Raw genomic sequence first — 13457 nt, 5'->3', positions numbered from 1 at the left:
TAACAGCACATAACACACGCTTAACTTGCGATTCGCTGATGATATTGCCTTGCTTAGTAACTCAGAGGACCAATTGCAATGCATGCTCACTGACCTGGAGAGGCGAAGCAGAAGAGTGGGTCTAAAAATTAATCTGCAGAAAACTAAAGTAATGCTTAACAGTCTCGGAAGAGAACAGCAATTTACAATAGGTAGCGAGGCACTGAAAGTGGTAAGGGAATACATCTACTTAGGGAAGTTGGTGACCACGGATACGGATCATGAGACTGAAATAATCAGAAGAATGGGCTTGGGTGCGTGTGGCAGGCATTCTCAAACCACGAACAGCAGGTTGCCATTATCCGTCAAGAGAAAAGTGTATAACAGCTGTGTCTTACCAGTACTCACGTATGGGGCAGAAACCTTGATGCATACGAAAATGGTTCTACTTAAATTGAGGACGACGCAACGAGCTATGGAAAGAAGAATGATAGGTGTAACTTTAAGGGATAAGAAAAGAGCAGATTGGGTGAGGGAACAAACGCGAGTTAATGACATCTTAGTTGAAATCAAGAAAAAGAAATGGACATGGGCAGGACATGTAATGAGGAGGGAAGATAACCGATGGTCATTAAGGGTTACGGACTGGATCCCAAGGGAAGGGAAGCGCAGCAGGGGGCGGCAGAAAGTTAGGTGGGCGGATGAGATAAAGAAGTTTGCAGGCACGGCATGGCCACAATTAGTACATGACCGGGGTTGTTGGAGAAGTATGGGAGAGGCCTTTGCCCTGCAGTGGGCGTAACCAGGCTGATGATGACTATGATGAACACACGCTTGGCGCGAGACATATAAGTGAAGGTATTATAACTAATACAGGCCGTCCTGCGGCTGCTACTGGAATGTCTGTCGTCGAATATATGTAGTTATTCGCCATGCGTTCGTTTGTGCGGAGTTTGTTGACGCGTTGAGGCCGATGCCTGTCCGGAAGATCGGCCGGCGTTTGGACGAAGTCACCATGGGCGTCCCCATGGCATGGCGGAACTTGCAGTCGAAGCAGCGACTGTGATGACGGTCGCGGTGGCCAACGCAGCCGCGGTAGGCTCGCAGTAGCTCTAGCTGCTGCTGTCGCCTCCGGCAGCAAGGCTAGTCGACGCAGTGACTGGGGCAAGAGGCCTCCACGCCTGGCTTAGTGGACCGGTTGCCTAGCAGTAACACCGGCCTTTGGCGTCCGAGATCAGCGTAGTGGTGGGTGCGCGATTCTCTGAAGCGGGCCTCCAGAGAAGAGTGGCTGGCCTTGAAAGTCGAGCAGCATCGAGGACGAGCACGCACCACGCGCCCCGCACCACTAGGGCTCGATACTTCGTGGTAGCCCCCGCACGGCGAACGCGTCATTGTTTTCGTTTTTTGCGCGCAACTGTACTGCACCCTGTATCATAAATTTGTATGGTTTGGTGGCATTTTCTATGAAAGTTGTATTGTTCTCATTTAAACCCACATGACCATATATGATTTTATTACCGACATACGTCTCTTTTCTCAAAGTCCAATTCAAGACATGTTTACAAAGGCTGCACTTATACATAATACGGAATTCGAAGAAGTACGATCACTTTTCCGAATCAATTGCCACCACGCTACCCATCGTTTCTTCTCGCTGAATATTAGCTGTCTTTTTATATGAAGAAATTGTCTCTTTGTACTGCTCTTTTGAACTACATCACTCTCCTCTTTATTGCTTCAGTGGCTTCAAGGTAGTAATAAATGAAGCGAAATAAAATCAGCTGGGATCATTCACACCGCGTGTGTATTAATGACGAAGTCGGTACTTACACAATTGGCTCCCCATAACCAACCAATCGCAAGAAGAGAATTTGCTCCATTGTATGAAAAGCCAGCCACACTTATTACAGTACGAAGATTGGCATCTGTGGACCAAAAAAGACAATGCATTTTCTGAGAAGCAATACTTTCGCTTGCCGAACAAGATGCATGACAGACCTTCATGGGTAGCAGCCATAACTTGAGCCAACTTAGAAGAGCTAAATCTTCAACAATCGCCAAACCATTAAAGGGCGAGAAGCAGGTTATTCATGGCTTTAGAAACATCGTAGCTGACTTTTAGATTGTTCTGCCTCAGATAAAATTGCATTCTAGAATTTAAAAAAAAATATTATATTTACGTAAAACCAGCCTTTAACCTTAGCGCCAACTATATAACCTGTAAATTTTATTTCTAGTCGTGAATATGTCAATATATGCAACCAAATACTCTTTTCCCAGGCGATATACGTATAGAAAAAATAGGCAAATCCATTTCAGTTTCAGTTTATCCTTCTTTCAAGATACATGGTTTTTAAGTAAAAAATAAATTATGGGGTTGTGCGTGCGAAAATCACTTTCTGATTAAGAGGCACGCCCGTAGTGGAGGACTCCGAAAAGTTTGACCACCTGGGGTACTTCCACGTGCAGCTAAATTTAAGTACACGTGTGTGTTCGCATTTCGCCCCCATCGAAATGCAACCGCCATGGCCGGGATTCGATCCCGCGAACCCGTGCTCAGCAGCCAAACACCATAGCCACGGAGCAGCCACGGCGGGTAGTTGGTTATTAATAGTATACAGGAGAGGTTCTCGTAGTCAAACGACTGCAGCGGGACCCTCTATTAAGGAGATTGGTACAAAATGATTAGTTAATACAGCAGTGTAATATTATGCAATATATAAGTAAATAAAGAGAGAACGAAGTAGTGAAAAGGAATACATTCGATTTTTATACAAGTCACACATGAAAAAAATGGCACATTACCAATCTATATTGTTATAACTTATTTAATAAATGAAATGTACATTTTATATACAATGTAAGTTAATCAGGAGAACTAGTTATACAAAATGAAATCTTTATGCTCATATTTGAATACATGCAAGCATGATGATGATTTTAGAGCATGGGGTAAGTCATTCCATGGTTGAATCCCTGATAAGGAGGTAGTCATTTTCCCATAATTCATGTTGCATTAGATAATGGAAAGTTGTAATTATGGGCAGACCTAGTACTATCGATATATTTGGGCAACCTAGAATCTATTAATTGAAACGTGAGCTATTAAGTAGTTTAGATAGGAGGAGGAAATAACTTTATTGCGTGCCCTGCGAGTTGGTCGGGAGGGCCAAAATTGACGGCCAGGAGTTCGTGGGTCCTGGCGGCATCCTCAGCCCCCTTGATGGCCCATAGCTGATCCTCGAGGGTGGGGCTGAGTAGCGCGGCTTGCCAACGCGTGCGAAGGCTGCTGCTAGAGGTCGCGTTCTCTTTATTGTTACATATCCCTCGGCATTACCATAATATATGCTCCAGAGTGGCTCTGGATTCACATCCCTATTGCAAAAACCAGCGTCTCCCATTGTCTTCCAGTGTAAAACCAGCGCGCTTTTTAGCGCTGGGTCGCACTGGTTACGCTGGCCCTCGCTGGGACTCGCTGGGACTCGCTGGGACACCAGTGAAAACGCTGGATAAGAGCTGGGTCACACTGGAAAAGACGCTGGTTCCACTGCCATGACGCTGGGGCGCACTAGTTTGCGCTGTACAGGCACTGGTTCTCGCTGCAGTTCGCTGGTTGGCACTAGAAACTGCGCTGGTTGTATTTGTGCCGCGCTGGTTTCAGTACGCATGGACGAGCGCTGCTGAATATTAAATACTTTATACAATTTGATCACTGGATACTAGCCTCTTGTCCTAAATAACGCTATATCTTGGTGTTATAAAACCCTCTTTCGTGTGACAGCTTAGAATAAAGGTGAGTGAGCTGCCCTGTTTATTCATGCACATTTGAAACTGAAAATCACTTTCGTGTATTTTTATTTTCTCTTTTGACTGGGCGGATAGCTCAATTCTTGAAGTAAACCACGTAAACGCAGACGACGACGCGTTTTTTTTAGTAGTTCGCACGTAACGTATCACTGGGAGTTGTCGCCGTTGTCGCAGTGTTGTGGAGTGGACATGAAATACAGAAGTCGTTCGGACGCGCGCGAACGGACCCCGAGTTCGAAGCCTATCGCTGACTGATATTATCGCACCGATAACAAAGCTGAAGTGATTCGTGCGCTTCCACTTTCCCTATTGTACTAAAAAAGGTTCTGAGGCTCAAATACGCACATTGTAGCTTTCGCCAGCTGCCCGCGCCGAGATCGGTCCCCACCGAAGCTTAGGCCTAGCGTATCCGCCGAGTTCGTCCTCACGCTATCGTTGCGTCTAGGCTCAGGAATCAAGAAATATAACAAGGAAAAATCACTCTATATTTAAACTTTGGCATCGGTTTTCTTAAATAAACAATTTTTTCATGTATACAGTGCCAGCACAAGAAGCGATGACAGCTGATGTGACGCGTCATAAACACATTTATATGTGCCATCGCCGAAGGCTCCCAGCACTAGCCTGCGCTTCTCTGACGAAGATATGTGACTACACAGGCGTGTTGACTGAAAGGCATCACTGAACTAAGGAAACGTTGCATATCCTTTGCGTGAAGAACAAGAAACGGCTATCGAAATCGACAGTAACAGCCCATACACCGTCCCGGGTCGGCGGTTCGTTTAGGACCTTTTTTCGAAGTTAAAATAGCAATCGCAAGTGAAAATCGATGTTGTGGCACTTCTAAGCATACTGCTGAATACGGACAGCAACCTTTTCTTTCTGGTACAGGCGTGAGTTTAAGTGCTGGCCGATAGTGCATCTACCATGCCTGTACAAGACGTAGCTTAGCGAAACAAACTGCTTCTTGGCTTTAACGTGGCAAAACATACATACATGTGCCCCTTTTGAGACAGCATGATGAAATATGTCCAACATACACTGATGTTTATATATCGCTTGTTTTGTCTCTGTTTCCAGATCCCTCGGAGGGTAGAGGAAGCATTCACGCTTTGAAAAGATGCTATATTAAGCCATAACAAGCATTTATTGTGTACTTGTCACGGCAAAATGTTTTCTTTACTACTATTCCGGTGCCATTATTCCTGAGTGAGACTTGTTGAAGTTGCGGTTTATGTGTCTTACACTCGAGACTTCAGGCAGGACACGAAGGGTGACATATTTGCAATGATGCATCACTGCGGTATTGCAGCAAACAAACTTAGGAATTTCGAGGGAAGTGTGAAGCAATGGCAGGGACAGCCTGGTTTAACGTTACGCTAGGACTCCTCAAATGGTGTACAATCTAACCGCCGTTGTGAGTGCACTCAAGCACGCCATAATTCATGGCATCCTTAAAACCTTTAACTCGCTGTGTAAGGCATCTGGTGGCATCCCGGTGGCGCCATTGTGCTGCCCGCGTTGTCACGCATGTGTAAAGGCCCGTAAATCTGTGGCACGATTTGCTAGAAAGAGAGGAGCTTGCGCTCACAAAACCACGGACGGTAAAGCGGCCATATGGAGCATCGCTTGCATCATTTCTAAAAAAAAAAAATTACGGCAACGCTCTGGGTGGCCGTTGTTGAGGTAACTTCGCAATGTAATTTTCGCCAGAAGAGCCTGACCACGTTCTGGTCAAGGGTGAAAACAACCTTTAAAAAATTAAATAATGTATAGTCGCAGCCATAGACAGGCCACTCTCCACGGATTTTACACCCTTACGCTCGAGGAGTCCACGGCCTGTGGTCTCGAATAAATGGTACGTAACTTCGAGAATAATTTCAATCGGCATCTTGCCTTTGCTTTACAATACACGCACAAATCAGGTGTACTTGAACTTATGAAACCATAGTCGAACAACGGGAAAGATGGGCTGATGTCCTTTTAGTTCACTGTTTACTGCCTTTTTTGTTCCTAACAATGGCAGTAATATAGATATTGATATTAAGTAAGGAAGGATAATTATCCTCGCGACGGGCGCATGCTTACACAGGAACGCAATTAGACATCTGCCTTCACAAGAACGCCACCTTCAATGCTCCCTAGACGACGAAGAAAATTCGTATACTGTCAAAACTAAATGATTTTTGAAAGAAGCAGGCAAAATAAAGGAAGGCTTGCTGTTTTGAACGCTTTAAGTCATTAGAAAATACCGGAAATATCAATTAGTATCGTTTCATTACACATAGCATATGATGCATCTGGATTATAAATGTAGGAGAAGGTCAATACTCAAAGACTGAAGCAACTGATTGGGAGACCTCCCAGAACATGTAGCTCAATCATTGATCGAATGTAGCGTCAATGACAAAACAGTAAGAAGCAACAACGTTTCAATGCTACGTAAGCCATACAAAAATGTACAAGTTGAAAGAAAGTGCTGAGGCTGTGCTTCAGTATTTATATAGTCCTATGCTCCTTAAGGTAAATTGGTAACGACTGCCGAAAGTCATAGAAAGCTTTGTATAAAACTTGTCATCGCTTGTCTTCGTCATTGAGGGCAAATGGTTTAATGTTGGAGGAAAATCGCGCGTACCAGGAATGGGGGCAGGTGGGTGTCCTCAATTGCTTTAACAGGAAGTGTTCTATGGATGAAATTGTGCGCTCGAATACGTAGTGAGTACTTGTGAATCTTCCTCACAAATGTGGCGAGCACGTCGAAGTGTGGAGAGTAATATCCGTCGGACTTCTGATCGTAATAACTTGAGGTGCTTAGTTTTCAATCTGTCACAGTTAGTGTAAGCGTGAGGCGTAAGTATTACCCAAGGAATAAATACAATAATTGTAATGACTGTTAAAATTATAGCAAACAGATAAGAGTATTGCTCATATAAAGTATAAGCCAACATTACTGCGTGCCCGAAACCCATAGACTGCTGTGTTACTACTCAGTAATCACGTAGATAACATACGAAATGTTTCGGGAGTTGGACTTCTAGAACTTTAGCGGGGTCAGATGCAATAATACCACTAGTCAGGAGAGGGCGGATACGTATAGGAAATTTTTCAAGGGTAAGCGTTGTATGCCCAATTAAGCCAAATTCCGTCCTGGTCGGCGTGACTAAAATATGGCAGTAAAACGACCAATGGCGCAAATAATAAAAACACGCCAAAAATGCTCGTGTTGACGCCGAATTTCTCAGGGAGGTTACTGTAAACAAAGTAAATTAATGGCTTTAGAAAAAATTTGGTACATTTGGGTCATGGTGGGAATCCAGCCCGGTGCTTGGGGATGCAATAGAGCATGTTTCCCCAAACGAGGCTGTGACGTCATTGTTCTGGCTGACCAAAGCTGTGCCTGCTGCGTGCGTCATTGCCCATGTTGCGTCGCAGCCATCTGGCTGACTAAATACGTGGCTAAGTGAGTGCATAACTGGGCACGTGACGGTGCAGCCAATGAAGAGGAGGTGGTGCCACGTTATCACCGTATAAAATGAGCGTGTTCGAGACGTAGCGAGATCTACAAAAGTTGTACGGTTTTTGCAATCCCTACGTTTAACCACTCCCAAGTGCGCCATATTGTTCGCCTTCTTCCTAATTACGTTCCTTCAGATCTGGTTCTATATATTCTCTCCATCAGCACTCACTTTGGATTACGAAATATATTTTGGTCTTTACTAGAATATAAAATGTAAGTATCGTCACCATATGGTGTAGAGCTAAGAGATGTTAAACATCGAAGTAAGTCACAAATTTGAAATAACAATAAAGGTAGTCCTAGTTCAGTAGGTCGTGGCATACTAGTATGAGTTTTTAAATGGGGAGAATCACAAATAAACACACATTTCTTCGCATGAAGTAGTTTGGTTAGGCTTCATTCCTAAGCGTGCACCCGTCATTCCAATTATTTTTAATTTGGCAAACAGTTCTTACGGCCAAAAAGTAGAATCACGTCTTTAAATGTAAAAAAAAAGAAAAATGGTCCGCTTCAACAGAATATTTAGGATTGTCAGATGAAGCTGTTAAGGTTACTTCAGTAGAAAACTGTTCTATAAAACCAAATTGCGCTATGACAGTACGTGGCACTCGACAAGCTAATTTGGTAGCCGTTCGATACAAATTGCTCAATTATTTAACAAAAAAAAACCTGAACGATACTTATAGGTCGATAGTTCCATTTAGACCGTGTATCGCCACGCTAAGTAAAGCTCAGCTGACATGTTATTTTTCGACGCCCGTCTTCTACACCTGAATTACGCCTGCTTTAACTATTTCATATGTTATGTGGGGAAACTGATTGCATTGCAAGTGAGCTCTGAGTTTTATATGCGAGGAGTGAAAATTTCCAGGGCCGCACCCTAGCTGCTCCACAGGTAAACGGCGATTGCGTCAGGAGCGGCAGTTTCTCTCCTGCTGCTTCGTATTCCATGCTTCGCAAAAAAAAATACGAATTACGTTTAGTGTCGTGGCAACGGCGACCCCGCTTGCCCCACCTCCCTGCGCTCGACGATCGCGTGAATTTCTCGGCAGATGCTAGAGGAATGGAGCACGAGTTGTGTATGCTGCTGTTGACAGCTTTGTTCTAACAGCTCTCTCTTTCGCCCTATTTCCTCTTCTCATGGCAATCTTTGTGTGGTTGCCCATGTATTGAATAAATGCTGGCAGAGCATCCGTGTGCCCTAAAATTATACCTTATTCTGCTATAGTGCCTGAGTCAGCGCACCTTTGCGCGTGGCTAGTGCATTTGGCAGGACAATAACATGCAGAAAAGTGTGCTTTATGTCGCGTTCCTGTTATCAAGTTTTGTACTGAAAAAGGTAGGATACAGAAGACAGATATTGCAGGAGTCAGTATCTCTTATCTACAATACAAACCTACAGCCAAACAGTACAGTACAGTAGATCGAACGCCGTCTACAAGTCCAGTACGAAGTCTGGTCGAGCTGACTACTGTTCACGTACGGACAAGCCGTCGACTTCAGGGACTGCCACCTGAGCACGAGCCTCTACCCAATCGAGTTAGAAAGATGAGTACATCAGTTCCGTCTTCTTCCTTAACCGCATCGACCGAGGTCATCCTTAACCAGCCGCGAATCCCCACATCCTTCCATGGGGACACTTTCGAAGATGTTGAGGACTGGCTCGATCACTTTCAGCGTGCCACAGAATTTAAAGACTGGACTCCAGAGCGCAAGCTACGCAACGCCTACTTTGCCCTCGAGGACTACGCGCGGACACTGTTTGAGAACCGTGAGGCGGCCTTATCGACATGGGACGAATTCCGACGCCAGCTAATCAGCACATACGCCAGCCTCGATCGCAAGGAGCGAGCTGAATCTGTAATTCAGGCGAGAGTACAGCGGCCGAACGAAAGCGTCGCAATTTAGTCGATAATATGTGCCAACTTTTCTGACGCGCGGATCCATCCATGCCGGAAGAAAAGAAGGTCAGGAACCTGATGCGTGGTGGTAAGCAAGAGTTCTTCGGTGGCCTAATACGCAACCCACCAAAGACCGTCGCAAAGTTTCTCGCGGAAGCCATATCAATGGAAAAGGCACTGCAGCAACGAACAAGGCAGTACAACCGCGACGTGTCGTCCCTATCGCGTGAGCCTCTCGCTATGCCCATGGACAATACCGACGCCTTGTATAACGCCGTTGTATCAGAGTGCCTAACAAAGGAACGGCTGCAGGTGGCCACTGCTGCAGACAGCATACTGCAACAGGTTGTTGTACACGTGGTACATGGTTGGGTTCCTAGAAAAGCTTTGCCTGCAGAAATAATGCCGCACTTTAACGTGCGAGAAGAGCTTTCTTTCGTTGATGGCATTTTCATGCGCGGCGAGCAGGTAGTTGTACCGAGTGAATCAACCTCGCTCCTTGTTGGTTTTGTGCACGAAGGTCTCCCAGGAATTGTGAGGACGAAGCAGAAATTACGCGATATTTACTGATGGCCGCGTTTGAATAAACAGGTAGAAGGAACAATCCTTTTTTGTCAAATCTGCCAGGCCGCGGACGAGTCCGCTAAACCGCTGTTTGCCCCATTGCAGGCGGTGACGTTTACAGCGCTATCATGGCAGAAGTTGGCAATTAACATAGTGGGACCGATTGAATGGGCCCCTTCAAAATGTAGGTACGTGATATCGCTGATCGATTATCATTCCCAGTGGCCTGAGGTTGCTTTTTTGTCTACAGTGACGTCACAGAGTGTAATCGATTTTTTGCAGACTGTGTTCCACCGAGAATGATATCCAGAGGAAATTGTCACAGATAATGGGCCTCTGTTTAGATCGCAAATGTTTGAAACATTCTTGGGAGACAGGGATATTGCACATCGTTGTTCTTCTCTGTACTATCCAAAAAGAAACAGCGCGATTGAACGCTTTAATCACGTGCTGAAAGGTTTTATGCAGGTTTCCTGATTGCAACAACGGCTCCTCCAGGCTGCTGTGGTTGACTATCGCGGCATATATAGGTCGACGGCGAATGAGACAATGGGTGTGTCGCCAGCCAAGTTGCTTCACGGGCGCCAGCCGAGAATAAGACTGAATACAGTGGGTTTGCCGACAAGAGAGGGTGTCCATGCCGGTTCGAATAAAAATGTTCCTGCTAGGGTTAAGGCGAAGCACGCGTATGCAAAACAGTACACGGACAGGAGGCGAGGTGCCAAAAAACCAGCCTTTTGTGTAGCGGACTTCGTTCGTGTACGCAAGCCAGCAGGCGTTGGGAAAGCGTCGGTAACCTATATGGGACCTTTCAAGATTGTCGGCAGAAAAGGCAAAAGTAGCTTTTTGATGAGGGACGGTCGTTGCTGGAACGCGTCTAAACTAGTTAGGGTTCCGTGCAACCAATCGCAGACAACAGAACAATGGGCATGGGAATTGCCTCGTCATGACTACTCGGGCGCCGCTGGGGCTGAAAGCCGCGCAGACGCTGAACAGGGTGAAATTTTGTGATCGCCGGAAATAAGGGCTCAAGCTAATGAAGAATTGGTCACTCCTTTAGAGGCTTCGGAGGAGCAACGTTTACGTCGCAGCACTAGGGTACGCCGACCTGTCGAAAGATTTGGGTTTTCTTTACCTGAACAATAAGTGTTCGAGTTATCTTGATTGTTCCAAATTACTGTGCTGTATTTTCAAGCGCGAGGCGATGTTGTATCCTTCTTTATTGTTTCAGTTTCGTTTCTATCAGTTTACATATCGTCATCGTCATTCAATATGATTTCCTATATAAGTGGCTTTACTGTGACAAATAAAAGGTATGTACATACTGCGCTTGCGTGGTCCAGTGTCATACGTCTGGTCTGAACCAGACATCACAGTGCCCAACCCGTACACCCGAGCGTAATCGCTGTTGCCGACGTGCGTTCCTGAATTTACACCAGTATATTCGCAAAATATCTACCGTCGAAATGCAGGAAAGCTACGTACGCAAAGCGCGCGAAAGGCGCAGTAGTCCTGAATATAGCTTTACATTCTCGTTTACGTTAGTTTTGTGGTGGGGAAGAGAATACGTACACACGGTAAACTACCACGACAAGACATAAAATACATCACTCAAATTTACCTTCAACCTACTCTTAAGTTTTCTTGGCCGAGTTCGGACAAGCGGGATACCGTGGAAGGCCGACACTACGCTGCTTCAGAATATGTTCCAAGAAATAGAAAGCGGTGCGAAATGCGGCCAACATACTCGGCACCATGACACATGCGCAAACGCTTCCTCTTGAGTAGTCAGCCACTATGTTCGCTTATTGCAGGTAAAAAGATTAAACAATGATCATTTCGCTTTACGATAGGCGAGAACCTTGATGAGAGTTCCGATACAAAGTGTGTGTTGTAGCCCAATGAAAGCATGGTAGCAGTTGTTAAATGGTGAAAAAAGAAAGCCGTGTCAGTCAATGTCGGCGTGAAAGCAGACGAGGTCGACATGCACCGTATGTGTACTGGAATTGGGGCACTAAAGTTGATGCAATGCAGCATAACTTGCATTTTTTGATTGGTTCAATTGTTATGTCTGGTGCATTATTTCTCTACCATTAATTTGTTTTACTTATTTTCGCCTAAATCGTTTGCGCTTCCCACGCACGTATTTTCATGTTCACGTTATTAGCATCATCATTACTTGGCAAGTGGTCTTTTTTCTCTGATGAAAAGGCCAGATCAGCAGATCCCGGAGATACTGCAGTGTATGGTGCAGTATGGTTAATTTTCCACTTTGCCGCTATTTACACCCATACTGTTACCTTTACCTAAACGCCCATAAATGATCTCTTGTTGTCGCCTTGGAAACTACACTTTAATACCTGTGCGCATTGTCACACAGATCTCTACGACAAAGTCGTCTAACGCTGTCGCAATGTCGTAAAAATTATCACTTCTCGGTGACCGATTCACAACTGGAGCTATACCACTCTGAGATTATGCTTTTTTTCCATTTAGATTGATTCTGAATAGTCCTGTAAAGAATGCCAACGTACAGGAAATATTTGTGATTGCACCAGCTTTCCAGAATTATATCAGACGGTTATCTGCAGCGTTGATAATACAGGACTTTAGTCGGTTTGCCCAAGCTAGTACAGATGAAGCAACTGCTCACATTAGGCAAGTTTCAAAATTTCTACAGCCATGAATTCATTATCTGCATGTCTCCAAAGATCAGACTCAATCCAAAGTCCACGGTTTCTTTGACGTAGTATGTAGAACATTCTTTTGCTATGTGATGAAACACCATTGGAATAGCTGACAACGCTTTGAAAATTTGTGTATAGGTTAGAAATTTGGGCACGTTCTGCAGTTTTACAAATTTTGAGTGAACTTTAAGAAATAATACACTGTTTTGCAGTAATGTTTTAAGCATCTTAAAAGCTGTGGCAGCAAGAAATATTAAAAATGTAGGCTGAAAGTTGTGATCGTAGTCGTAGCCTACTTATGTGGCGTGCAAGGAGCCAATAATTCACTCCGGGTCAATCTCATTGTGGGAACTTTCAAATGATATAGCACGGCAAGTATGTCTACGAATCTCACCCACATGACATTGTTCTCCCCCAAGCTTCTTTGGAGAACATTCATTTTCACTTTGACTTAGGAATAATATGATCCATTGCGCGGTTTCATTTACTCGTGCAAAATAAGTAATCTGTTTGCGTGTGTCTCTTTTGAATCTGTCCCCTTGTACTTCAGCCCAAACAGGGAGGCAGTAAGTGTAAATACAACAAATAAGTTAACCAGAGAGTACATGGCTCGAGCAAGCTTATTCACCGTTACCTAAGCAAGTCAGAGCGGCATAAGCGAAATTGCGCAAAAACTCAGTAAATAAAACATGCGGTGTTTGTCAGTGCTAGAGGTTGGCTTACGTCTGCTCGTTTCCTGAGCATAAAGGCAAACGATGAATGATAAAGTACGTGTGTAGCCCGTGAATGGTGTGTGCTTAGGGCAGGCTAGAAAAAGTGCACTGGTCTTCCACTTCGCCCCCATTCATCTGGCCGGATCACGAGGATCTTTTTTTATGAACTTGAAATTTCATAAGTTTGAATTTATTCTCGTTAGATGTGTACAAAATGACACTGTCACTCTTTAGAACGCATGTTTACCAGTGCCCTTCAACGATGCCTACAATGAACACTGTCTACGTG

General features: G+C 44.7%; 1 protein-coding gene across 3 annotated transcripts in view; it reads right to left on the bottom strand.

The window, feature by feature from the left end:
- Positions 1-13457, bottom strand: part of LOC135898171 (uncharacterized) — a 143081-nt gene that overhangs the window by 105646 nt on the left and 23978 nt on the right. For 2 of the 3 annotated variants that reach the window (XM_065426974.1, XM_065426984.1), the window contains one exon: positions 1810-1904. The exons of the other annotated variant lie outside the window; for it this stretch is intronic. In XM_065426974.1, the coding sequence (XP_065283046.1) occupies positions 1810-1904 (95 nt within the window). The remainder of the gene's footprint in view (positions 1-1809; positions 1905-13457) is intronic. 3 annotated transcript variants of the gene reach the window in all.

This window comes from Dermacentor albipictus, chromosome 10 (assembly GCF_038994185.2).
Source record: "Dermacentor albipictus isolate Rhodes 1998 colony chromosome 10, USDA_Dalb.pri_finalv2, whole genome shotgun sequence".
In the NCBI taxonomy this organism is placed as follows: domain Eukaryota; kingdom Metazoa; phylum Arthropoda; class Arachnida; order Ixodida; family Ixodidae; genus Dermacentor; species Dermacentor albipictus.
Note: the sequence above shows the minus strand (reverse complement) of the source record. Positions and strands in the feature narration are given on the sequence as shown.